This window comes from Arvicanthis niloticus, chromosome 1, assembly GCF_011762505.2.
Source record: "Arvicanthis niloticus isolate mArvNil1 chromosome 1, mArvNil1.pat.X, whole genome shotgun sequence".
Lineage (NCBI taxonomy): Eukaryota > Metazoa > Chordata > Mammalia > Rodentia > Muridae > Arvicanthis > Arvicanthis niloticus.
The window spans coordinates 125,520,828-125,548,398 of NC_047658.1; the positions used below are offsets into that span (position 1 = coordinate 125,520,828).

Here is a 27,571-nt window from a genome sequence, read left to right on the forward strand (position 1 = left end):
CCATCTTATGCCATTCCGAATGGCTAAGATCAAGAAAGAAAAGACAGAGAATGCTAGTGAGCCTGTGGGGAAAGAGGAGGTTTACTTCTGATGGCTATAAGGGGAATCAGCATGGGAGGATACATTATTCACAATGACAAGAAAACCATGCCAGTGATATGTCCATTAATAGATAAACAAATAATAATGTATCTACCATGGAATTTTTATTTAGCCATAGAGAAAATTTGAGTTATGAAACTTGTAGAAAAATGGATGGATCTAGAAAATTATTATATTGAGTGAAATAATTCAAACTCAGAAAGACAAAAACTGAATGTCCTTATTTATATTTTGGGTCCAGCATTCTGTTGTTTGTATTAGTATATGTAAATGGGTATGTGTGTGGGTAAATGCTATGAAACTAGACAGGAGACTATGAGAGGAAGCAAGAGATACTGAGGCAGCTGAGGGAGGACATGTGTGACACCAGATCCAAGGTTACAAGATGTGGATGGGTACCAGGTGGGGAGGACAGAGAGGGGGAAGAGGAGACTCAACAAGACACATGAAACATACTTTGTACACTAACAATGAAACATTAAAGGAAAAACTATAAAACTATTTGAATTTCAGTTCTTTATCCAAAATGTGGGAGCCCATTCACACAGACCAGTTACTATACTATTTTTTATAAAAACATGAAATATAAGACTAAAATTAGAACTATTAGCTTACCTTAAGAGGTTTCACTACCATCTCTTCCACTCTTTTTATTTTAAATTTATTTTTATTTATATGTCTATGTACACATGTGTAGGTACAGGTGTACACCGAGGCTGAGAGAAGTTGTTGGAGCCCCTGGAGCTGGAGTTATAGGTGATTGTGAACCACACAATTTGGGCATTGAGACTAGACTCTGGTCCTCTGAACTCTTAACCAATGGGCCATCTCTCCAGCCCCTATACTTCTTTCTACCATCAACCAGCTTTAGGTCTACAATCCACCAGCTTTAGGTTTATAGATCAGCTTCAGGTCTACAGTCAACCAGCTTTAGGCCTGTAGTCAACCAACTTCTGGTCTACAGTCAAACAGCTTCAGTTCTACAGTCAATCAACTTCAGTTCTACAATCAACCAGCTTGTCTTCTTCCTGTTCTGTTTATTGTTGTTGTTCTCTTTGATTTATTTCATAAGAAAGCACAAATGTAAATATGCATACTTTAATTTCAACATGTTATTGACCAAGAAGATAGCATACCACAAACAGAATGCTTATGAAACAGTATAACAGGAAATCTTTATTACTTTATACAGATCTTTGGTCTTGATGACAGTAGAGTGCTCTACATGCTTATACACTCTAGGATATCCAACTAGCCTTCCACGAGCCTGCCATTTAATCTGCTTCCAATGGTTGATTACAAGCAATACCATTATGAATGTTTGCACACCCACTAGTCTTCCATGAGCCTTTAATATGCTTCCAAATGGTTGACTATGTTAATACCCCCATGGATATTTGCATACCCACTTGTCTCCCTGGCCCAGGGATTTGCTTTCCAGCATCTTGCTCTGTTTTGTCTAAGATTCAAATTTTTCCTTTGTCCAGTACATTTACTCTGTATTTGCAACCTGACTGTTAGTCATACAGTAGTCACCCTAGCTAACAGATTAGCTGGCACAGAGTAACAGTACCATGTTCACACCACCTTTGTGTTATTTAATAACAGGTCCCAAACTCAAGAGTGGTAAGGCTTGTGATTCGGTTATACCAAAGAGAAGCCAATAATGTTTCAAAGAGAAGAGGTGAATTTCTAACCCTAAGAAAATTAGAAGGAGGCAGGAGGCAGAATGAAATTGGTAAAATTCTTGACAAGAACACAGGTCGCTAAAAACATAATGGGAGAGGAACAAATTTGTACTGATTTTTACTATTTTTACTATTATACTAATAGTCTAAGAGCCACAGTAGGTGTGGTAGGTGCTTAGTTTATATGGAAAGGCATTGAATGATAGGGTTCTGGATTACTGTAGTGTTGGGTATATATATATATATATATATATATATGCACACACACACACACACACACACACACACACACACACACATATATATGTATGTATATATAACTTATCCTTTCCTACAGCCTTGCCTAGAGAGCTGATGTGTTATTGATATGCTAGTCTGATGGGTAAAAAACTGTTCTATGGCATTATGCATTCCTCTGAGTTGGTGTGCTTATTGATGTTTTGAATTAGAGAAACTGTGAACACCCCCAGGAGACCCTCACAAGACTGGAATCATTAACATTCTTTTATGGTAGGAAGAGAAGGCCCATGAAGCTAATAAGCTTTAAGGAGTCCTACACCTCTCCCAGGATGTAAATAGTTATTGAGGGCTGTGAAGGGGAGGCTGGTGTGCAGTGGGCTGTAACTTTCCCATGATCTTGTCAGCAACCCCTTCACCCATGTTCCTTTAAGCACCTCCAATAAACACTTTTTAGTTCACCGAGCTGAATGTTCATGGAATAATATCCTTGGTCTTCTATTGCATCTGTATCTGGGGTGAACAAAACAGACTGCCTGGGAAGCATCATGAAACCCATGGTCATTTTAATTTGTATCTCCCATCTAATGAACCAGCCTCATTTCTTATGCTTGAGAGCTGTTTATCTCCTTGATATAAAAGCCTATACCTTTCTTCAAGGTGTGTTCACTTTGGCTGGACCTGTTTTTTCTTCTCCTGGGACTCTATACGAGCATTTTCACTGCTGTTGGTACTACAGCCCCTCTGCCCTTGAGTACTATGAAGTCATCAGTCCAACTCACTCAAAAATACCTCTTCAGGACAGCATCCTTGAGCCAAGGATGTATCTATGTTGGCAGAGCATTTTCCTTGTATGCAGGAAGCCCTGAGTTTGATCTCATTACCATTGAGTGTAGTTTCACATACATGTGATTCCAGTACTGGGGAAGTGATGGAGGAGAATCAGAAGTTATAGATCATCCCCAGCTACATAATAAGTATGGCCATGGTACCCTATTTTGATCAGGAAAAACCTAAACAAGCCCATCATTCTGTCTGTTTATATAATTATTCATTTAAGTTCCGAGGGTGGACTACAGAGCTTCACATATACTAGGCAGCTTTCTACTCCAGAGCCACATCTAGTTCCCTGTATTTCCTTTTGTCTGTCTGTCTGTCTGTCTGTCTGTCTGTCACACTCCAACCTTCAGTTGATCTATTTCAACTAAAGAATAATTTTAAATGCATTCATTGAATTCAAAGTTTGGATTTTCAATGGCTTCTCCAAGATTTTCTCTGTCTGTTTATTTTTTCTCTTTCAGATTCATATATTTCATGGTGGAAAATCCATGGCAGAACGTCTTGCTACTTGTCATCAAGTGGAAGCCCCATGCTGAGGGAAGTTTATCCTCTTCTGTGTGGACAACCAAGACAAACTCACAGCCTCCTTTTTGCTCTGCCTCTCTGGAAAAAAAAACTCCTTTAACTACTTCAGGGCAGGAGGCTCCCTGTATGAATTTTTCTTATGCAAAAGTTTGTCTCCTTGTTTAAAATTTAAATTATAGGAATTTATTTCTTTTTGGAAATTGCTTAAAAAATTTAAATGTCTATGTTTCTGTAGTCTCCTTTCAAAGAACAACAACAACAAAATTAATAGATTTTCATTATGTCCTTTGGAACAAAAATACAAACACTGTTCTGTTTTTATTAATGAGGTAAGGGAGTAAAGATTTTATACAACTTGATTAAAATCCATTATTAAATTAATGAATAAATAGGTATGGACCTCAAAGCTTAGGTGACACTTATTACTTCATTTATTAAATTAAAACTGTGAAGCATACATCAAAACATCAAATTATAATCCCAAACAACAAGATTTGCCTTTGTTAAAAATGCCAACTGAAGACACTTGTTATAAAGACAAAAAATCTGACATCAATTTATTCTTAGAATAAGATAGAAATGTTATTTGTTTACAGCATAATAAAGAATAGAAACCTCATTCCATAACCATAAAAACACCCCAGCTCCATCCTAGGCTATCAAATTCAGTGTTTCCCTCCAGACAAAGCAAATGCTTTTGGTCATGGGTTAGTTTTCTGTCTCCTTTATGAAAATATTTCTTGACCTGACAAGGCCTAACTCCTCCCTGGAGCTGGCTAAGATTCTCGTTAACCTGGAAATAGAGTTTTCCTTTATTAGTCGTAAAACACAGACATTAATCTATAGTGATCTAAATATCTAAAAAAGGAGTACACAACTCTCGAAACACCCTAGCCTTCACAACAACTGTTTATGACATAGCATAGATAAAAATGTCTCAAATGTCTGCTTTTACTTGTCCTTAATTCCTCCAGAGATCGTCTAGACCCCTTCAAAAAAAAATCTGCAATGCTAAGATGGAATAAAGTGAAATTCTCTCCAAAGAATGACGTTTTGTTTCACAAGAAGAATTTTGGGCAGATCTTGCTAAGTTATTCATATCTTTTAAAGCTCCGATTCTTACATTCTTAAAACTATAAAATGCTATTAACCATGTTTTTGTAATTGTTTTCCAGTTCTAGTATTCTGTGAAAATTATTTTTATTGTATGATTTCTTTTCTCTTCTTGGACTGTATACAAAATCTAACTAGAGAAAACATTGACTCTGAATCCCCGAGTCTCATAAGCCAATACTCTGTTTTGAACTTGAGAAACTCTCAAACTCAATCTAGTAAATATTTATGTATATTTTAAACTTTCGGGTTTTCTTTTGGTTGTTGTTGTTTTACTTAAAATGGAGTTATGTTCTGATAAACCCATTCGAAATAGAACATACTCTTAAGAAGAAAATGCATTTAATACTCTCGGCCTACCAAACGTCGTGGCATAACCTAGAGTCTAGGACTTACACTCTCTCTCATACATTCTCAGAAGACAGGCTACACTTCAGCAAGCGCCTTTAACACAAGTATATTTTGTAAGAAAACATTGATTATCTCACATAACATATCGAAGAATTGCTGGCAAAACAGCACACTGAATGGTATTGGTTGTTGACTTGAGCATGTCATCTCCTGACAGCTAGTTTGCTGCTGCCCATCAACATGAGGAAATTCTGTATGCATATTACCAATGAAGAAAAAGATCTCAATTTAAAACCCTAAGATCATTGTCACACCACGACAGAGTCAGAGCAGTGTAAGCCAAGCAATCATAAATGGGGAACATTTGCATAACAGCTGTGCATGCTTTCTGATCCTGGGCTGCTGCTTTTCTTGTGAGAGCAGACAGTTTAAGTCAGAGAGTTTATTCTTAAGCAAACCCTTTAGTATCAGACAGAAAGATACCACATATCAAATGTTGGACCAATGTTATAGCAGCCTACTCATGAAAGAGAGAAGGGGGTGTTCATTCTACTGGAGAGATAACAAGGGCTCAGAAATGAAGTCATAGTCGAGGTGTGTCAAGTCAGTTCAAGAACACACAAGATCCAATATATAGAAATCTTGAAAATGAAGAGAAATATTAGAATTTAAGATGTGGAATCTCAGCATTTTGAATGTTCTTGTCACTTTAGTCAGTGATTCTGCTGTACTTTGACCCTCCCTCCACTCTGGGCCAACCTTGTAAAGAACTTCATTCCAGGTATGTCTCTCCTGGCACAATTGTATTATAGGGTGCCTGTCATGTCACCTTTGAATTTCTAGTGCCACAGTGAGTACCTAGCATGCAGAAGATAGCTAAAGTTGCCTAAATGAAGGAACGAGTCAGATATTCAAATAGCACTTTATAAAGTGAATCAGACTAGTTAATCAGTTCAGCAGACTCTCTGGACCTTGAGTACTTGGTTGGCCTGTGTCTGCTATGGAATTCGTTTTCCAAATGTTAGACCCTGGTTAAAGTTCTACCTCCCAGCTCCATGCTCTTAGAAATAAGACTCAGATTCAAAATATATTTACAAACACCTTGGCCATCTAGCTAGGGTCTTCTCTGATTAAAATCATAACTTACAATAACCCATTTATTTTAATCTGCATTCTGCCATATGACTGGTTACTGGGTGCTGAGGTACCATGTGTCTGTCTCCTCACATCTTCCCAGGCTGATCTCCCTGCCCCGGCTCAATCGTAGATCTCTTTCTCCTCCCAAATGTCCCACCTTCTATTTCCTGCCTAAGCCATAGGCTTTTTAATGACAGGTGATGCACCCATTCATACATAAGATATTCTTTCTATACCCTTTCCTCCTCTTTAGCTGTTGTCTGCAGAAGGTGGACACTGAATCTCCCAGGGATCATTGTTGCCTTGGTGTTATTCCTATCTGTTGTGTAATGTCTTTGAGGAAAGATACAGTGGGAAGTGAAACATTTCATCCTGTGGGGAAGTCATTAAGTTCAGAAAGTAAATATCTCAATGTATCTTCGGGAAGTCCCTGAAACTGTCTAGGTTCACTTCTAGGCCCCTCTCAAGTATATCTGTATATAAGTATATGTACACACATATACATATATGTATATATGTATAAACACACACATACATGTATACACACACACATATATGTGTGTGTGTGTATATGTCTCTAAAGCTGACTAGATTCACTAGTCCCCTCTCTGTGTATGTGTGTGTGTGTGTGTGGGTGGGTGTGCACCTGTGCACACACATATACATGCAATAAGGACTGATGGCAAATACTTTCAGACAAACATAGCTGTCTAGAAGAGTCTCAGAACAGCTGAGAAGCTTGGAGAGGAGACTTTCCAGTCTGCTGAGCTGCTCAGAACAGCCTGCAGGTTATCCTGTATGCTCTAGAGTTCCCAGCTTTCATAAGCTGTCACCTGTGCTAGGGTGGACTTTGATGATGCAGCTGTCTTTGAATCATTTCTGCTCTTGTAAGTAACCCCTTGCCTATACTGCTGTAAGTAACCTCTGTAAACTTATTGGTTCACTAAGCTGCACCTGGGTGGTATATGAACTTTGGCCTGTCATCAATTCTTTATTTAGTCTGACTAGGTGTTTATTCACTCTCCTAAAGAATAATATCATGCAACACCATATCTCTTTTAAGATGATATCTGAATCTGAGGGAGTTCTCAAAGGTATATTTTTTTCAGGGTGTTTTGAAGATGTGGAAGAGAAGCCTATTTTTAAATATTTTATGTTTAACCTAGTGGATTTGTTCTACTGTTATCATTGAATATAGGTAAGAGTGTTTAAGGTCTACCCCACCCCACAGCACACAGAAGCATTCACACCCCTGTGATCCACAGAGATGCAGACACACAGTGGTGAAGGTGCAGAAGAAATCCCCTTGGGGTAGGATGCCTGAATGGGAAATAGATCTTGAAATGAACAAAAATTAAAATCAATATCATCAGAACATTTATCATTGCTGCCAGAAAAGTCACCTATAATATCCTAAGAAAGACTGTAATTTTATATAGCTTTAAAACCAGAATGTAACAAAATACATAATTAAAATATCCATAAGGAAAGTATAAAAATATGTTGTCCACATTTTAGTTTTTAGGTCTTTTATTACTTGTGTTTAAATTTACTTTTGCCTCCCAGATATTTATAACGTTACCCTTAAATCTCCACCTGTCACCTCTGTCTTAAGAGTAGATGATAATGAAAGAATGGTATTCAAGTTCCTAAAGCCTCATATAAACTATAGCTCATGCCTAGTGTTTAAGAATTAAGGAAGTCACAGAAGAGGGTGAGCAAGAACTGTAAGAGCCAGAGGGGTTGAGGACATTATGAGAACATGGTCCACAGAATCAGCTAAGTAGGGCTCATAGGGGTTCACAGAGACTCATGCAACAGCCATGGGATCTGCATGGGTCAACACCAGGTCCTCTGAATATGTTATGATTGTTAGCTTGGTGTCTTTTTGGGACTCCTAATAGTGAGAGTAGAGGTATTTCTGACTCCTTTGCCTGCTTTTTGGACCTCTTCCTCTTACTGGGCTGCCTTGTCCAGCCTTGATATGAGGGTATGTGCCCAGTCTTATTGCATCTTGTTATGTTATGTTGGCTTGATATTCCTGGGAGAACTACTCTTTTTCTGAAGAGAAATGAAAGAGTGGATCTGGGGGAGAAGGGTAGAGTGGGGTGGGAGACTGGGAAGAGTGGAGAGAAAGGAAACTGTGGTCAGGATGTATTGTATGAGAGGGTAATTAATTAAGTCTGGTAGATAAGGGCAATAAAAGTTTACTTTGTTGTGGCATAATTTGGCACTTTGGAAGGGTTCTACAGAGCAACTATAGAGGCCCCACTGAACAGCTTGTTCTTCATTTCGACAAATTTTCCATGTGATCTGTGCATAGTAACATTTTAGAGGCACCAAAGGCCTCCACAGAAGCCCCTCCAAAGAGAAATTTTTCAATGACCCTTTTCGCCAGCTGGGAGTTTCCTTCACAGATGCTGTATGCTGTTTTCTATATTGTTGCCTAGGCTTACATAGAAGTGCAGTCTTGGAATTTCATAGTCTCCCTATTTTACAGTGTGTTCATCCATCTCCCTGATGTCATGTGCTATAAACCAACCCCACCTCTTCCTTCACCAGCGGTGTGAAAGGAAGGGATTGGGAATCGAGATAGGATGGATGCTTCCCTTTGAGTAATGAGAACCTTGACTTCACCATCACCATAGTTTAATACATTGTCTTAGGCTTCATTTTTGACAAAAGGAGATCTCCCTATCTCTCTTTCCTCTGACTTTTGTGTTCCACACACTGAGTGAGTTGGAGCCCACAGGCATTTCTTTGTTTGATTTTATTTGACACTTAATAAAGAAGACTCAGAGAGTCAAGCACCTTCAGACACGTTTGCTGAAAAGTACCCCATCAACTACCTAACAACCACAGAGGAAGATGCCCCACCCTTTCTTAATCTTGACCCTATTGCCTCACTAGCATCTTCACTGTAGTATTGTCTGTCCTAGGAATAGTGATGGAGACATTGGTAATTACCTCAGTGACAAGACAAGTGCTGAAGCGATGGCAATGTTAGGATGTGGGATGAGGGACACAGCTATTTAAATTTTGAAAGTAACAAAAGAACATGACATACCCACAGTGCAACCCAGACATCCTTCCTCACAAGGCATGCATTCTTCATACTCCGAATCCTGGAATTCACCTGTACAGTGAGAGGAATGGAGAACACAGCTCAGACCCACTGGGTGAAGGCATGCTCGCTGCTATGAAGTCATACTGGTATGTGGTTTATTATTAAGTGACTCACAGAACAATTATGAAGCCCCAAATCAGCTCGAAGAAGGATGTAGTATACCTTAAAATCCTATATTAATTTAACAGACTGTAGCACTCAAGTGGGTAAGCTACAAAAGGTTTGGACTGTATTCCATATAACTAGTCTTTTGTTTGCTCGTTTGTTTCACCTTGCTTCACAATGTAGCTTACACAGGCATTAAGTTCAATGCTTTCCTTTCTTAGATACGGAGATTGTAGCCATGAGCCACCATGAACCATGGCTGGCCATATAACTAATTTTAAAGTCAAGCTAGCCGGTTAGATTTATTAAATAAATCAGTTGTGTGTCTGGCAAATGGAATTAGATATGTAATGGGAAGGAGAGATAGAAGGAATGCTTAATTTAAAATATCTTGAAGCTGTCTTCAGCCATGGGCCAGCCATAATCCTTATATAGAGGAGTGCTTATATAGAGAAGAGCAAACATAGCTAATGATGCTAACTTATCACCTTCCAATATAACAAAGGAATGAACACATACAATTCAGAGAGCATTCGAACATTTCAAATAGGTTTAGGTAGACTGATTCCCTTTGCTTCTCATGGCAATTTTCCTTAGTGTTATGCTATCCCCTTTATGAATAAAGCACCCAAGACAGGGGAGAAATTAGACTTTTTTTTTTTGCCCAGGGTCTCATACCTAGTCATTAAGAAGGAGAAAACTATTGACCAAGACCTTGAGATTTGGACCTCAGTTTTTCTCTGTTGTCTGGAGAAACTCAAGAGAAATGTTGTAGAGCTGGAGAAGAGCTCCAGTTGCCTACTGAGTTGTTCAGAGTCACTCTTAAGTTTTCATATAACATCAAGAGAATTGAAAGTAAGGTAGTCAATGCCTCCCTGAGGCCCAGTGGTATACTCTCTCATCCCACCTCCTGGAGCTTAGCAGGGCCCCAGAGAAGCCTCACCTTGTCCGCACTCCAGCTTCTGGCAGGTGTGGTTTGTGGACATGATGACGTAGCCACTCATACATCTACTGCAGACATGTGGGTTGTAGCAAAGCTCACAGTTGTTTGGGCAGGGTAGGCAGGCATGTCCCTTGGCAGGATAATGGCCCACAGGGCAGTTCTCCAGACACTCCCCTTGGTACAGGAAGCGCTGCTGACCATGCTTGTCTGACAAGTTAGAGGGGCATGAGAAAGAGGAAATGGAAAAACAGCAATGGAACCCATATAATATAAGATGTTTTATTAAAAAGAGAAACAATTCAGTGCTTTTGTTCCTAGGGGACCAAGAGCATCAGAATGGATTTAATAAAAAGTGCAACATCTACATCCTTATTGCTGAAAAGTTTTCTTGCAGGAAATCATTTTACACTATTTTATATATTTGAGTGAACAACTTCTATTTGAGATGTCATTGTAAAGCCACAAACCATACTCTGTGGGTAGCTACAATTCAAAATATGTTTAACTTTCCCAAGGGCTCCTTTTGGTAAAGGTGGAGGCATTCAAACCTGGGGGTTACAGAGCTGCCACAAGAATAAACATGTATTTCATGGCAGACACCCTTGACAAAAGTGTAATCTCCCAGTGATTTGGAATCATTATTAAAAATCACATGCTTGTGCTGACTAATGTCTGGGTTTTTGCAAAGCTACTAATTGTTCTAAGAACAGCCTTATTGACACCCTAAATCAAGCACACCCCCACAACTCCCCCACATCATCCCAAAGGGTTTTATTTCTGTCCGCACTAGGCTCTATGAGAAAAGAATCAGTGATTTCCCAGCATAACAGAACATGGGAATTTATTCCTGGAGAGAATAGAAAAATCTAATCAGTTAGAAAAAAATCAGGACCAGTTACAGAAGATTATAAACATCCATAAATATTTTATAAAAAACAACACCAAGATTAATACTACATGTCTACCTAGGAGCCTCTTATTCCCAGCTTTGGGGAGTTGCAATGCTCAGTGTACTCTGGGTAAATATCTACATTTTCTGCTGAGAATCAGATTTCCCATACGGCCCCGCCTCTGAAGAGCAGCTGATCGGTGTTGCTCAGAATAACCCGAGTCTAGTGTTCACTCAGCATATGAGCCACCACATGGATATTGAAAGCGTTGGCCTTCAGGCTGCAGAGACGCCGAGTATATGGATAAAGACAGCATTAGTGCTTTGTTGGAAGGGCAGACATGGAAAGTCAGTATAACATTGGAGGTGAGCTTGCTGATGTTCCTTTGTGGAGTTTCTTGAAGTGGAGCCTTCAGCTTCAGCATAGTAACCTGAAGGCACAGGCTAGCTATCTGTGTTAGTTTGAGCTTCTGTTGTGCAAAGAACATGCTAAATAACGGCTTGGTAAACAATAACCCGTTCCAGGAAACCTCTGCTCATCACCTATGGAAATGATCTGTGGCATCATTTTGACTGCTCATTGGGTCCTTATCTGATAGTTTCTCGTTGTTCAGTATGTGAGGACAAACCTTATTATTCTGTAAACACCTTGACAGCAAGTCAGTTTTTTCATTGCAGTGACAGAAATACCAGGCATACCTCTTAAGGGGACAGAGGACTTGCCTGGCTCTCATTTTCGAAGGTGTCAGTGCATCAGGGTAGAAAGAGTGTGGTGGAGCAGAGAAGCTCCTTTCCTGGAAGCCACACCCCAGAGAAGAATTCCCATACATTGGCTTTCTCACCCCTTCCCCTCTGCCACTCCCTCTGAACCCCAGCTTATGGAAGGGTAAAGCCTACATTAAGGGTTCTAGTTCCCTTTCAGTCAATTCTCCCTAGAAATGCTCTCATAGAGACATCCAGAGGTTCCCTTTACTAATCTACTAGGCATTTTGAAACCAGATTATGAAATGGTTAGCTAGCACATGGTCTGGTTTATTGTATTCTCCATTGCATCTACTAGCAACTTGTGCAAAGGAGGGACATATCTAATATTTAAGGTAATAGACACATTTAATATTTTAGATAATAGATCAGATAGAGCTCTTCAAGTAGAAAATATGAAAAAATTGTCCAGGTCTTTCTCACATGGCCTGATATAAGTAGTAGCAAGATGCTTGGACTATCTGACATTTGCTTAGAATCTAAACTGTTCTAATTTTGTGATGTATATTGAGATGTAGAGGGTTTTATGGAAAAATCGAGTCTTAATGTCCATTTGTTCCTTCTATTTTTTTTTAAACAAATAAAAAGAGTCTTACAGAAGTGAAGTGAGTATTTAAGTATCTTCTAGTTAGTTAGAAAGCTGGGGCTCGGCACTTGGCTCAGGTGTAGCGTTCTTGCTTAGCATATGTAAGGCCGTAAGTTTGAATCTCAGAACTGCAGAAAACCAGGGATAGTGGTGCATGCCTATAATCTCAGCATTTGGGAGGTAGGGATAGGAGGACTGAAAGCTTAAGGTTATCCTCAGCTATGTAGTGAGTTTGAGGCCAGCTTAGGATACAGGAGATCTTGTCAAAAATAAATAATTAATTAATAAACGTACCTAGAAGGATGGGACAGTTGTGCATTTCCTTAGAGCTAGTCTGAGGGCCTTCCTCCTGAAAAAGGCACACCCTTACCTGCTGTGTGTGCACAGTCTCTGTGCCAAATGCTGTCTCATAGTCAGACCACATCAGGAAGCAGGGGTGAAATCATTTCCTGCTCTCCTGGTGTTGGGCATAGAGTGTTTATGGACAAGATAGATATTCAGAGTGTGGCAGGATATATAGAACAGCAGTGAGCAAGGGTCCAGTTTCTGTGTTCCTACCAATCCAAGATATTGTCATTTTTTTTTTTCATTTTTTCTTGGTTTTACTGTAGGCAAGAATAAAGACAAGTAAGCCTCTCTCACTAGCAAATGGTATGAATATGATGGATGTCAGAAGAACCATCTTCTCTGGGTCAGTGAGACAACTGGGCACAGTAGAGATTGTGGAGAAATGCAGAGTAGCCTGTTCGAGGCTCCACCCTGAAAAAATATGTGGAAAAGATGCCTCCCATGCAGCAACACCATCCAGCTTTTCACCCATGACTAATAATCCACATTTTTTTCTTTTAAAATTACACAAAATTTAAATTTACCTCACATCCAAACTCTACTATAGGCAAAATCATATGATTGTAGTTCATATGAAGTCAAAATAAAGGACAGGCCTCTGAACTGAGGCTGGTGTAGTGTAAAGGGTTAAACAGCAGAGGAATGTGGAGGGCATGGCCTACCCCCCAGTGATGGTGGATACCCAGAGAGTAACTCAGACTGCACCCAAAAGGTCACATCTGTCTTGAGGGAATGGATTACCTTGCATCTAAATGGCGTAGCTCAGCTCTAAGACCTCATGTAACCTTTAATGCATTATTAGTTTAAGGGACCATCTGTGCCTTGCTTAACTCCCTAGCTTCTCAGGTCTACCACAACAAAGCTTGGCTTTACTGTGCACGTCACGCTTGACAACACACTTAATACTCTTTCCTTTTGCTTCCCTGAGAAGACCTCTTTTCACTTCTCTCATCTCCTTAGGGGCAGTGAGTCAACATGTGTGATTATGTGAACAAGGTTTTTGGGTCCTGGCAGCGAAAGAGCCTTCAGGTTGTACTGGTGCCGTAATGAACAGCTGTCTGCTCCGAACCTCAGCCCCTTTGCAGGTCTCTGAGCCAAAACAAATGCCGGCTTGTGGTTTGTCAGAGAACAGCCTGGATGAGGAAAGAGCCAGCAGCAACTGTCCTCACCTGCTCTACAGGAGGTGCAGTTGGAAGGCCCACTTCCTTGGCATCCTTGGCAAGTGTGGTGGCACGGATGGCATTCCTTCTTAAATTCAAACTTCCATGAGGGACAGTTCATAACACAGCGACCATTATCGAAGACCCTGGAGGACAAGCAGGCTATTAGAATTCATCGGGATGACTTCTGAAGGGCCAAGAGTCAGAACATGTGCTGTGCATGTTTCACTGTACGGATTTGCTCTCATTGTTCCAGACACAAGAGTGATGCCTGGGGCAGATCATCTCAGAGCCTGTGAGATATTAGTCATGTACCCATCCTTGGGCCAATATATGGATCCAACAGCAGGCTAACCAGAAACTGGGCTAGGGATATGATCTCGAATCTGCTCCCAACTGGTGCCCACCCAGATAAAGGTCATACAGAAGGCTCCACCAAATCCAGTCAACATCAGATGTAGTCTCTGACTTTCAAGATGGGCTGCTGAATACTGAGGCTTTGGAGAAAGCTTTCTTTCTTTAGTTATCAGCGTGCCCACATTTGGCAAGGGGTGTGATATATCTAAGTACACTGGAAGAGTATAATGAAGCACTATTCTGAAGGTTAGATGCTATCCAGAAAATTGCCTTATGCATATTACAAGTGTATGAACTCAGATTTTATTTGCTCACACTTAGAGTCTCATGACCTCTGCTTCTTAATCGTGTGTGCAAACACCCCCTGAAGGCCTGGAACAACAGTTAGAAAACAGCCTCCTAAAACCTTTGGCATTATATGTGTGCAATCTATATCATGGTGTCACTGCTAATATTTTTGTGTTTGGGCTTCATCCCTCTCTGCAGAGTAATCATAAGAGCAGATGGGATTAAGTCAACTGAATCCAAGCACTCTACTTTGAAAAACACAAAATGTTGATGAAATAAATGTAGGAATCAGGTAATGTGAACAGATGAAGGGGGTCAGGGTCCCACCTCCAGACGCTCTAATTTAGTTGAGCTCCGGAAAAGGAGTGGAAAATTGCATTTCTGACAATTTTTCCGGTGGTGCTAACTTTACTGATCCAGAGGACATGGGTTTAAAACACTTTTAATTATTTACTCATTAGTTAAAGTTTTTCATGAACACGCACGTAGTGATCGTGCATGTTACTGAAGCACAGTGTGGTATTTTAGCATAGTGCTTAGCCTCCGTTCATGACATCAGGACATTTACTATTCATAACTTCTTGCAATTTTTTTATGATTGGCACCCTCAGCCTCTTCTAGTCTGAATCTTCATAAAATCTACAATTGGAAATTTGTGGTCCCACTCTGCTGTGGGATGCCAAAACATCTCTCTTCTCTCTGTTACCCAGTTTTTCTTGCTCTTCCTTCCCTCCCCACCTTCCCACACCTCCAGTCTACATTGAGTTTGACTAGTTTCACTCTCCTTATATGGGTATAAGATTATGTAGGGTTTGTTTTTCTGAGTATGACTTACACCACTTAACACGGTATCTTTCGGTCTCTTCCATTTTGTTGCTAATGGCAGAATTAGCCTCTTTATAGCTGAATATGAGTAATATTCAATTGTGTGTATATGCCCCATTTTAAAATCAATTCATCTACACAGCCTTGGTGTATCTACTCATCAAGCAAACTGAGCGGACCTGCTCAGACCTCTGATGTCCTGGAATTCCATCTGGATGCAGTGAAGACACAGCGTCAGAGGCTTATCAATTTACTTGTCCCCCAACCCCTCTTCTAATATCTCAACGCCCTTAATCAGCTTGAAGAAGTTAAAGAAGAGTCAGCGCCCCTATTCCCTGGACTTGGGGACTAAGGTAGTTAATATTGGTCTGTCTTTCTAGGGAAAAGTAGTGGTTTTGTTGGAACAGGGAGGATTAGCTAGAATTCATTGCATAGCCATAACCTATTGGTAGAAATCTGTATAATTATTATTAAGATGAAGTTATAATTTCTTAAATAGTTAAAATTTACTTTGATTTCAAATTTAAGGTTTTCATTGGTAAGAGCTTCTTATTGATATAAAAGGGAAATTAGTATTGATACTCTCATGGGCATTGTGCCTATATAACACATTTAGGAATACAAGGCTTAGACCCAGTCCTTCTTTAACTTTTTTAACCGATTTGAGATGGTTAGCCTGTGAGTTAAGGGACTATAGCAAATTCATGGCTTTGAGTTTATTGTTAGGGTGTTTTCCATATTTTATTTAGAAATAGCTGAGAGGAGTAAACAGATAACAGTCCAGATTACCTTACATGAATAGTTGGTTTTCAAAACGTCAGAAGTCCACAGAATTGACGTTACAAACATTTCTATATTAATGTTCATTTTGATTAGAGACCTGTCTGCTCCTGACAGCTTCCTGCCTTGGATTCTAAGAAGAAATTGAGCATCTTTGGAGTTACTCCAGCTGTGGGGAGACAGCCACTAGGCAAGAATTGCCTCTTTCCATCTACAGACAAATTACTGTCCAGAAAAGGACACACTTGCAGAATAGTCGACTGATTATATCTGCCTAGACAGAGTAATCAGCCCTTAATAATTCTGCATCACTAAGGTCTGTCAGATGATTCTGGGCCAGAAGGCTGAAGATTGGATGCTCCAACATTCAGTAGTATAGGGACTGTCCAGGTGTTCAGCGGTCTCTATAAATTGGCTAAGTTTTAGAAGCTATGCTTTGTGCTTCCCATAATTTCAGTTAACTCAGTCATTCTGGATTTCTGACAGGGTTGAAAACCTATAGTCTCATAGCCAATCCTGGCTATTCATTTTGAGAGAAAAGATCTGAGTGGATGGTTTTCAGCTGACATTCATTCTAAAGCCAAGAAAAAAAAAGCCAGGTTCAGAACTAAATGTTTTAGTTAGAAGAAATGACAGAGGTTCTGGTTAGTCAACAAAATGATGGACTGGGTATTAGGACTCTCTTGTACCTCACTGATACAAATAGGCATAATTATGCTCTAATTGTATTTAGAGAGAAAAGTTTTATTTTAACAGGAAGGGTGTTATGTAGGAAGAGCCAAGGGGGAAGGAGTACCGAGAGGAAGAGAAGGAGTAAGGAGAGGAGAAGAAGGAGAGGAGAAGCTAGGTGATGAGAGAGAGAAAGGGAGAGAAAGAGGAGGGGGCATGGAGGCAGATGTTCACGGGTCTCCACCAGTCAAAGATAGTTGATATATCTAGGTTGGGTATTGGGATACACTTCTGATTGAGCAATACCAAACTTATAAAGCCTTTGATTAACATTTTAAAAAAATTGTATAAAAGCAAAAAGGAAAAGGGGGCATGAGATAGGGGTTTTCTAGGGAGGGGAAATGGGGAAAGGGGATGGCATCTGAAATGTAAATAAAATATCCAATAAAAAATAAAATAAAATAAAATCAATCCATCTATCACTTGGGCAGCCAGATTGATTATGTATCTTAGCCACTGTGAATGGGTCAGTAATAATCACAGTACTTCTAATGTTTTTTTGGTATGCTAATCCCACTTCCCATGGATCGTATAAAGATCACACTTGGAGAGCCACTGCTCTGTGAACATCTGGATTGCTGTAAAGTTTGTGAATTGAGTCTGTGTAATGCAGATGATGCCAACCTGGTGTCTTGTAGAGTTTCCTTAGAGTAATATTTAGACTTGTTGGTTATAAGGTTAATTGAGTGGAGACCATATCCCTGAGGGTATAACTGTGCTACCACTTCTAGGAGCTGAGGAGATCATCAAAGAGAAGGAAAATTCCTTTGTCTGCACCACCTCTCACTACACTGATATTATTCCTGGTGTGGCACTGGCTTGTCTAAAACTCACTGCTTACACTTCTAGACCCAACCATTTGCTGGGGAGCTGATTACAACAATCCCAGGATTGGAGAAAGTTGGGAGGCAAAGTGCCCTTTCCCATTTGTCATTTACATCACATTGGAAACAGAATGGGACTCAAGTCTCTACAACTGTACATAAAAGGCCAGTTTACTCTTGGCTCCCTGGTCCCTCAGGTTCTGCTCGCCAGACTCAGTACCACTGGAAGTAATGATCTTTTTGGTCTCCTGCAGACTGTGTTTTAGCTTTAAGGCAACACTCACACATATGGCTGTCCATGTCAAAGAAAGACATGAATCCTAACAGAAGACCTGGGTGAGTCAGTGCTGTCCTGTGTACCCATTGTTAGTGTGGCCTGATTAAAACCACCATAAGGGCGTTTCTCCTAACTTCTTGGTATTTTAGTGTTTTAATGGAATTAAACTTTATAAAAAGTCTTTTCTCCCTGTATTTTCATAGAAACAGATCAAATAAAATGTTTAAGGTTACAACCTTAAAAGCAAAAGTAACTTCCAGATGCTTTAATTTAGTTTTATTTACTTTATACTCCTTCGAGGCTGGGCTAGGAAGTAGGCTTCAGGCCTTAGGACCATAGCATTTTAGAGCTATGCATGTTACATGAGAGCTAAGGGGCTTGTTTCATATTTTAAGTTGTCTTTAAGGAGCCCAACAAAAGGTGATTGAAAATGCAAACAGAAACCATAAGATATGCAGGTGATTTCTAAACTTCTGGTTTTTACCAGGAGTAATGACTCAACCTCTAGGGAGAAGTTGAGGCAGGAGGATTTCTATGAGTTTGATAAAGATGTGGGTTTCCCAGTGAGTTCCAAGCTAACCTAACCTAACAAGTGGGAATCTGTCTCTATTTTATTTAGTTTTTTTTCCTAGTTTTTATTAAAACAACCTTAGAGTTAAATTTTTAAATTAAAAAAAATTGTAGAAAACTTTAAACAGACATAAAAGTATATCTTGCATATATAAGTGATAATTGTTCCCTACTCAATGTGTGCATCACTCAGCTTCAACAGTTGTTAATACCTGTCAGTATTATTTTCTTTCCACTACTCATTCAGCTTTGAACCAAACCGGAAAGCTAATGTAAACATTCTCACAGGTGAATGTTCTCTGAAGACTATCTTTATTTTCTAGGAACTAAAAGAATGCAGTGGCTTAAAAACCAGAAATAAAACAAAACCTCAGAGACCAGCTCTCCAGACTGTTGGTCATCCCTGTCCCTAATCCAGGTCCTTCTTCACTGTTTTCCATCTTGTTTTATTCTGGAAGTGAGCCTACTAAAAAGTTCTATCTCAGGGTCATCAACTATCCTCATTCATGAGGTAGAAACCCCACTGGCCTCCAGTGAGTTTTAAACTAGAGGAAACATTATCAGGAATTCTAAGTTGGGACAAGAAAGACTAAGCTGTTAGTTGACCCAGGCTAGCTTTCTCCTTCCATGGCTGGGTAGAGGCTGTGTCCTCTGTTGCTCCAGTATCTGGCAAATGTCCAGTCCTTCTTGGGTCCAACTGTTCAAATGTCAAGGTCTTGAATTTCCCTCACTCTTGCTTCACTTGAGTGTGTTAGCATCCTTTGACTGTGACCTCAATGTCAGGAACAGTGTCCTAAAAAGAATTTAGCCTCTCTCTCTCTCTCTCTCTCTCTCTCTCTCTCTCTATATATATATATATATATATATATATAGATAGATAGATAGATAGATATATATATATATATATCACAAGAATTTTTTGACCTGCTTTGCATGGACTCCACTTACTATGGCTTGGATGTGTTATATAAAATGTATGTGTTGGAAACTTGGTCTCCAAGGTGATGATGTTGTGAAGTAGGGTTTAAGATGAGGGGAGTAGGTAGTGAGGAGTCTTACACAACAGCTGGATGGGTGATGTGACCATGGGAATAAGCCATAAAAGCAGGTCTAGCTTCCTTTTGTTCTCTTACTATTACTCTCTCTTGCCTTCCACCTTCTGCAGTGGAGTGACCCAGCACCAAAACCTTCACCAGAGGCCTGTGTCATGTACATAGATCTCCTAGTTCCCAGTAATATTCAGACACAGCTATATTGTTTATAATTTATCCAGTCTCAAGTATTGTGTTATAGCAGGTCCAAATGAGCCAAGACACTGATCCAGGAAACACTTTGAAAAATACTTTGCCATTTTTCTGAAGAACAAATAAGTCAACATCACCTTATTTCCAGATAATTTTTTTTTTTTTTTAAAATCTTTTCAACTCCCTTCAGGGAAAATACCAGAACAATAAGAAGTCAAGTAGTTTGTTGCCATGCTCCATTACCCAGTCTTGGATGTGTGTGTATACAGCTAACATCAAAGAAGAAAGATGTGGGGGAGGAAGGGATGCTTAGAGCAAAGAGAAGAAATTGTTCCTAGGAATGGTATTTTGTTAGTATGATACCCTGGTTCAAGATTCATGTGTAGGAATTCCTTCATTCAAAAGCTAATGGTATACTTTACAAACAAAACCTCCAAAATGTCCTAGTAGTGTTACCCTTCATTTTATGTCAACAGGCCTAGATTTCTTGTTGTTTCTCTTTTTGAGACAGGGTCTCCATGTAGCCAGGATAGACTTCAAACCCTGCCTTGCCTTCACTACCATGGTTACCTCTATGCCTAGATTTGTTTTTTTTTTTTTTAAGTAGTCATTTATGGTGGTAGAATTGTTTTCTCACTTTACATTTCTATTGTGCTAGGTACAATCATGGTTCCTCCAGTGTATCCTGGATAATTATAATTGCCTCATTAGACAAGTGCTCAAAGATGTTCAAACATGCAAGGCAATTTAATTATTCACAGTAATACAAATGTGGGTTAGAAGGAAAACAGGATTTAGTTTTGATAATGCCTTTATCTTAAAGTATACTTTGAAGTTTCTTTAAACAAACTTCGATATTTACAGGTTTAATTCTAGAAACACTTAGAAAATAGTCTCCTGGATGCTTGCAGACAAAGTCATCATCAGTTCACCCAACTGCTAAGCCTGCCAGATCCAATCTAATAATGACCAGCCTGGCAAAACGTGGCTGCTGGTGCAATAGTGGCATGGAGGTTATAGGGGTAACCATTGCTTTCTGAGTGGACTTAAGGCCTGCTACACAGAACGGAACTCATACCTGGTACTGTAAGCCCAGTTAAGAACTCAGGTCTAAGGAGGTTATAGGGCATTTGGAAACATACTATTTTAATTTTGCTAAACGGGCATAGTGTCAAGCTGCCTTCTAAATACTTATCTCCATACCTATGGATTACTTTAGCTCTCATTCATTAGAGGAGCTTTATTTATTTATTTATTTATTTATTTATTTATTATTTTTAGATTTATCTATTTCATGTATGTGGGTACACTGTTGCTGTCTTCAGACACACCAGAAGAGGGCATCAGATGCTCATTACAAATGGTTGTGAGCCACCATGCGGTTGCTAGGAATTGAACTCAGGGCCTCTGGAAGAGCATCCAGAGCTCTTAACCGCTGAGCCATCTCTCCAGCCCGAGGAGCTTCTTTTAGATAACAGTCAATACAGGGACATTTGGTCAAAGTAAAGATTACAAATAACTTGGCTGTGAATGAGACATGTAAATAATTACCCTCCAATGGTTCAGGGAATAAGATTGAGGAACAGAAAGAAGATGATCATGAAAAGGTATCTTCTGGACATGACATGGCCAACACCATGAGTTTACTACCCCTGAGATTATCCACAGTAGACCTGAAAAAGACTGGGCCTATCAACATTTCAATATGGAAGAAGAAAGGGCTCATGAAAGTCTTCTGCTCCCCATGGTACTATTGGCAGTTAATGGTGACTAGAGGAAAGATTATAATTTTCTTCAGTAGTGTGGCCACTGATAAATTAAATTGTCTATGCTATACTAAATGACCTCCCATTCATGCTCATGGTGGTTGAATAATATTTCACTGCGTAAATGTACCATATTTCATTATCCATTCATCAGCTGATGGACATCTCAGTTGATTTCATGGCAACAAGGAATGTTGATGAGCTAGTATATCTGTAATAAGATATAGAATCCCTTGGGTATATGCCCAATAGTGTTATAGCTGGATCATGTGACAGCTCCAGTCTCATCAGCAGTAAATAAGTATTCTTTTCTCACATTTTTGCCAGCATTTTTCATCATTTGTTTTTTTTTTATTTTAGCCATTCTGACTGGAGCAAAATGAAATTGTTTTGTGGCTGAAACTGGAAACAATCATTCTGAATGAAGTAACCCAGACTCAGAAAGGCAAACATCATATATTCTCTCCCATTTGTAGATATTAGCTTTGACTTTTCAAATATGTTTACTTCATTTTGAATAATCATAGAGGTCTGGAAACTAGAAAGGGGCCATGGTGGAGAGGTCTAAGTCAGGGGAGATAGAAATAAATGGTATATAGGCTCAAAGGGGATTAATGGAACAGAAGGGGTTAAATTTGAGTGGGAAATGTGAGGGAATGGTAGAGAAGGGAATATGGGGGAGATAAACGGATGACCTTTTGAAAAAGTCATAAGAAAACACACCCACCGCTGTAGAAGCTTCTTACTGTATAAGTATAGGTATAGACATAGATAGGTAAGTTATATAGGAGAACAGTTAAAATGGAGTTATCTTATCACAGGATTACAATGCACTGACTAGATACCACAGGGTAACAAATGAAAGACCTAGTGTCAGAAATGAGTTAACTCTTTTGGAGTTATTGTCCAGTTAGATCTCATAGACCTCTAAACAGGCTATTGTAAATGCTATTGGTGTCTTTGAAAAACTCAATATTAAGAGGCTATTGCTGAAAATACCACATACTTAAGACATAAGTAAGACATGAAGAAATTTAGCTGCTACTCAATTATATGTTTCACCCTTACTGGTTAATGTTCATAATGTTGTGAGGTGCTAATATAAATCACTGAAGGAGACAAGTAATCATCAGTCTTACCCAACCATGATCCTGCAAGCTACAATAACTTCTAGCCTGACAGGACATACCCATTGGTGCAATCGTGGCATGAATATTATGGGAGTAACCAATCACTTCTGATTGGATTTAAGTCCAGAACACCAACAACATGAAATTCATTCAGGGACCTATTATCAGGCCATCATCCATGGTACTATTATCAGGCTGAGAGCCTATGGTTAGATGGGTCATAGAAACTAGGAAAGAAGCTAACACTAACATTCTGTTGAAAGGACAGTAAGTTAAGCCAATTACTAATGACATCATTATACCCATTATTAATTCATCTCTTGACTCTCATTAGAGAAGCTTCTATTCGTAGTAGATGGTGATTTATACAGATACCTACAACTAGCAAGAGACTGTAGAATGCTCAGCTATGTATGGGTCATCTATATCATAGCCACTCCTCATAAGGCTCAGTCATCGTTGCAGAAGAGTGAACATAAAGACTCTAAAGAACCAGAGGTGGTGGATAAACATAATCAAACAGTGCCTCTCATATACAGGAGTGAAGACATAAACTCAAAGTGATTGTGACAGCACACACAAGATGCAGTACAAGCTGAAGTAAGACAATGTCCTTCACACATGGCAGAGAAGATATAATAAGCTCAGAGTGACGATGACAGCATGCATAAGCTCCAGTGCAAGCTGAAGTAAGACAAAAATTTCATCATGGATAGAGAGGTCAACATGAAGTCCCACCTCTGGTTGAGGAGCTATTGGCAACTCATAGGTACTGGAAGAGAAAGTCATTTTTCTTTAAAAATGTTGCCCTTGGTAAGCTGGCCAAACTCCAGCAGAAGGCCACACATCCAAGATATATGTGCAGCACAAATTGGACTTGATGGGTAGAAAAATAAGTCACAAAGTTGAGGGGTGGGTCTGGGAGGAGTGGAAGAGAGTGAATATGATTAAAGTACATTTATGAAATTCTAAAAGAAATATTTTTGTAAAAGGAAACAAATAATTTAAAAAGGGAGATGAATGTATTAATACTTGAAAATGACAGGCCTATTGAATCTTCAAAACTATCAGTCAGGAAAGATAAAACAAAAAGAAACATGGCAAAGGAAATATTACAAATAAAACATAAAACATGAGAACTAGATTCTGGAAATATTTTTGTGAATGATATTATTAGGATAATTGGTGACAATGGAATATGAGCAATATAGTATAATAATTAGTGGAGCATATTACATTTTCTTAATTAAAAAAAGAAAGCATTCTCATGGGAAATCTCATAGAAATCCTTGAGATTTCTATTTTTCCTTGTACTTTGCTACCTTCATCCTTCCTTCTTTTTTTCCATCTTTCCTTTTTGTCTTTGTCCTTTATTTCTTGCCTTCTTTTAAGGGAATTCTGACAATCAAACCCATGGTCTTGATGACACACAGTGCAACAAGCAAATGTTTATAAAACGGTTACTATACACTGATAACTGTGGAAAACAAAGAAATGGAGAACAGCCCTTGCTCACAGGGCTGTCACAGTCCTGAGGAAGAATGAGGACAGAATGACCCTTGTGCAGAGGGAATGAATGTCTCAGTAGATTTGCAAAGTACCCCCTCTGTGATAATATCTTTATCCAGTTTTGAGAGAGTGAGAGAGAGAGAGAGAGAGAGAGAGAGAGAGAGAGAGAGAGAGAGAGCGAGAGGCAGGGGAGAGGGAGAGAGGGAGAGAGGGAGAGAGGGAGAGAGGGAGAGAGGGAGAGAGGGAGAGAGGGAGAGAGGGAGAGAGGGAGAGAGGGAGAGAGGGAGAGAGGGAGAGAGGGAGAGAGGGAGAGAGAGACAGGGAGAGAGGGAGAGAGAGAGAGAGAAGAGGGGGAGAGGAAGAGAGAGAGGGAGAGAGGGAGAGAGGGAGAGAGAGACAGGGAGAGAGGGAGAGAGAGAGAGAAGAGGGGGAGAGGAAGAGAGAGAGGGAGAGAGGGAGAGAGGGAGAGAGGGAGAGAGAGACAGGGAGAGAGGGGGAGAGAGAGAGAGAGAGAGAGAGAGAGAGAGAGAGAGAGAGAGAGAGAGAGAAGAGGGGGAGAGGAAGAGAGGGAGAGAGGGAGAGGGAGGGAAAGGGAGGGAGGGAGAGGGAGAGAGGGAGAGAGAGAGAGAGAGAGAGAGAGAGAGAGAGAGAGAGAGAGACTCAGGTTCTTGCACACTTAGCTAAACATGAATACGGGCATTCATTCAAACATTGGGAAGCTTCCAAATATTGAGAGCTAGATCAGAGGAGCACTGGTTAAAAATGTATCAGACATTGAATCCTCTCTATTGGAGATGTCTACTAGATTATCAGTGCTGCTCATTGCTTGCTATTTCTGTTTGACATGTAATGATGCTTCCATTTTCTTCGAATTGTACTAGAGAAGGAGGTGCAAATGTGAGATCTCGAGAAACTCACATTCTAGTGAAGACAAGCATCTGGAAACAGATGTCTTCCAGACACATCTGAAAGCTACACATGCTCTTATAGACATGCTATAGAGCAGAAGGTCACACAAGATTAGGCTATGATGACCCGAGTTGGATCTCCAGGACTCACATGTTAGAAGAAGAGAACGTATTCCCATATTTTGTCCTACGATATCCACACAAGTGCTGTAGGCACATGTATGGATGGATATAGAGCACATATAAATAAATAATAATTTATCAAATAGTATTTTTTTTAAAAAGGGAATGCTAATTCTACTAGGAAGTGGTCAGAAATGCCTTTACACAATAGGTTCCCCTTGATTATAGAAACGAGTGTATACATGCATATATGTTGTATGGTACTGGATTGATTATACAGATGAGTACATATATACTCATATACGTGTATATATCTCAGGAAATGAGAATGCTGTTTGAGAGATGAGTGTGTAGAATATGGGATTCCACTGGTCAAAAGTGATCTCAAAGGTATCATTTTCATTTACAAGATAGCTCATGCAGTATTTAGGAAATGGGTCTTTGCCAAGGGTATTGGACCTTATGGGAAAGGATGCTACAGAGGTGGGTTGTGGCCAGACTAAAGTAAATATCTGTGTCATGGGAAGTAGTTTGGGTCCTGTGTCCAACAGCCTCATTAGGTGCCACTAAGGTGGTTGACACATCCTCTCTATACCCTACTCCTAGGAATTACTAAAACGCCACTCACCTTGTTATGGGGCAGCTGATACAGTCTTCCTGAGTTGGTCCCCAGCACTTGGCACATGAGGCTTCACAGGTTTGGCAGTGGCCTTGCTCATCAATATATTCTCCTGTGGAACAAATGTAGCTGTTTACTTTATTTCACATAGCAAGCCTGCCAGGGCTGACAGTCAGAGATTAGTCAGAGCTCTTGCTGGCTACTTGAGCAGTGGAAATAACACAAGGCATGGTTATGCTTCAAGTCAAGCAGTGGTCAGGCCACACCCACATCTTGTCTAAGCATGCTATAAGGGGAAGGATTGTAGTTTTAGGGAAAGAATAGAAGTAGTGTTTTGACTGAAACTTGGCAGATGTGAGCTAGATGTTATCCTTAAAGATTACCAGTGAAGAAACAGAACAGGGTTTTTCATTCAGCTGGAAAGTTTATCTTTCCCATAGGAGCACATATCTGATCTCTCCACAGAACTCATTGCAGCTTTACAAATTTCCCTTGAACATAGAAAATCACCACCACAGCAAAGGGGTAGAGAGAGGTCAACCTGCTCAAAGGCATCAAAGACAGGATGGCACTCAATGAATCCAACCCTCCTCCTACACCACATCTCTTCTCCCGTGTCACTGTAAAAATCCAAACCAAACCAAACAACAACAATCAAACACAAAGTCACAACAGCCTGAGAGATTTCTTCAGCCAGATCCAAAATGCCACGTTTTGTTGTTGTTTGAGAACAGATAATCCTCAGAAAAAAAAATGTTGTCCAGATTCTGGCAGAACCATCGCCTTCCCTTGGCCTCATCCCACTCTTGCATTTGACAGCTGTTTAATCATCTAGAGCTTGTCAATGTGAGAACCACCTGGAGTGGTGAGGTAAAATGACCCATTTATGGCTTAGTCAAGCCACCTCAATGATGCTCTAAGATTACTGATAATGTCACTGTAGTTGCATTCACTGGATGAGGATAGAACATGCTGTCCTTGGTCTTTCCCACTGTAGAGCAATTTTAATCCAGCAACATGGCTACTCAGCCAAGGGATCACACTCAAAAGACCTTCTAGGTCTGTGTGATCCAACTGGGACGGCACACACCCTAATCCCTCTGGCTGGAATGTAGACATGCCCTTAGTAACATACCTTTAAGGTAGAATTGGTCTGTAGAAGGAAGCAGCCATATTTGAAAGTGACCAATCAGAGAAAGATTTTCCCAAATGAGTCAGAGATAGGATATGTCCAACTCTCATGAGAACAGAGAGGAAAGAAAGATGACTAAAGGGAGAGGGGGAGAGGAAGAGGGAGAGACAGTTTTACAGAGACAGGTTTTAGGTGAAGATAGAATAAGCCAGAGAATAAAACATTTATTCATTCCCTTATTTTGTGCATTTTTTTTCTTGCTTATTTTTACACAATGTCTCACCATACAGGTCAGGCTGCCCTGGGTCTTATTATACAGGCCAAGCTGCCCTGGAACTTGTGATCCACTTGCCTCAGTTTTCTGAGTGCCAGGGTTATAAGAGTACACCACCATGCCTATGTGGAAAATTAATTCTCCCTCATTTTCATCAGTACCTTGGCTATGTGTTTTCTTGATCTACTCAACTATAATGGCTTCCATTCAGCACTCATAAAATAACATGTTAGATCTAATGACCACCGAGCATTTCCTAGCTCTGCAATTTTGAAAACAGTGTTTTTCAACCTTCCTAATGCT

General features: G+C 39.8%; 1 protein-coding gene across 2 annotated transcripts in view; it reads right to left on the reverse strand.

The window, feature by feature from the left end:
• The window catches only part of Pcsk5 (proprotein convertase subtilisin/kexin type 5), a 411,165-nt gene that overhangs the window by 73,047 nt on the left and 310,547 nt on the right, over positions 1–27,571 (reverse strand). For both annotated transcript variants that reach the window (XM_076918285.1, XM_034512925.2), the window contains exons 21-24: positions 25,872–25,974; positions 13,923–14,059; positions 10,169–10,375; positions 9,061–9,129 (exon numbers count right to left, since the gene is read on the reverse strand). In XM_076918285.1, the coding sequence (XP_076774400.1) occupies positions 9,061–9,129; positions 10,169–10,375; positions 13,923–14,059; positions 25,872–25,974 (516 nt within the window). The remainder of the gene's footprint in view (positions 1–9,060; positions 9,130–10,168; positions 10,376–13,922; positions 14,060–25,871; positions 25,975–27,571) is intronic.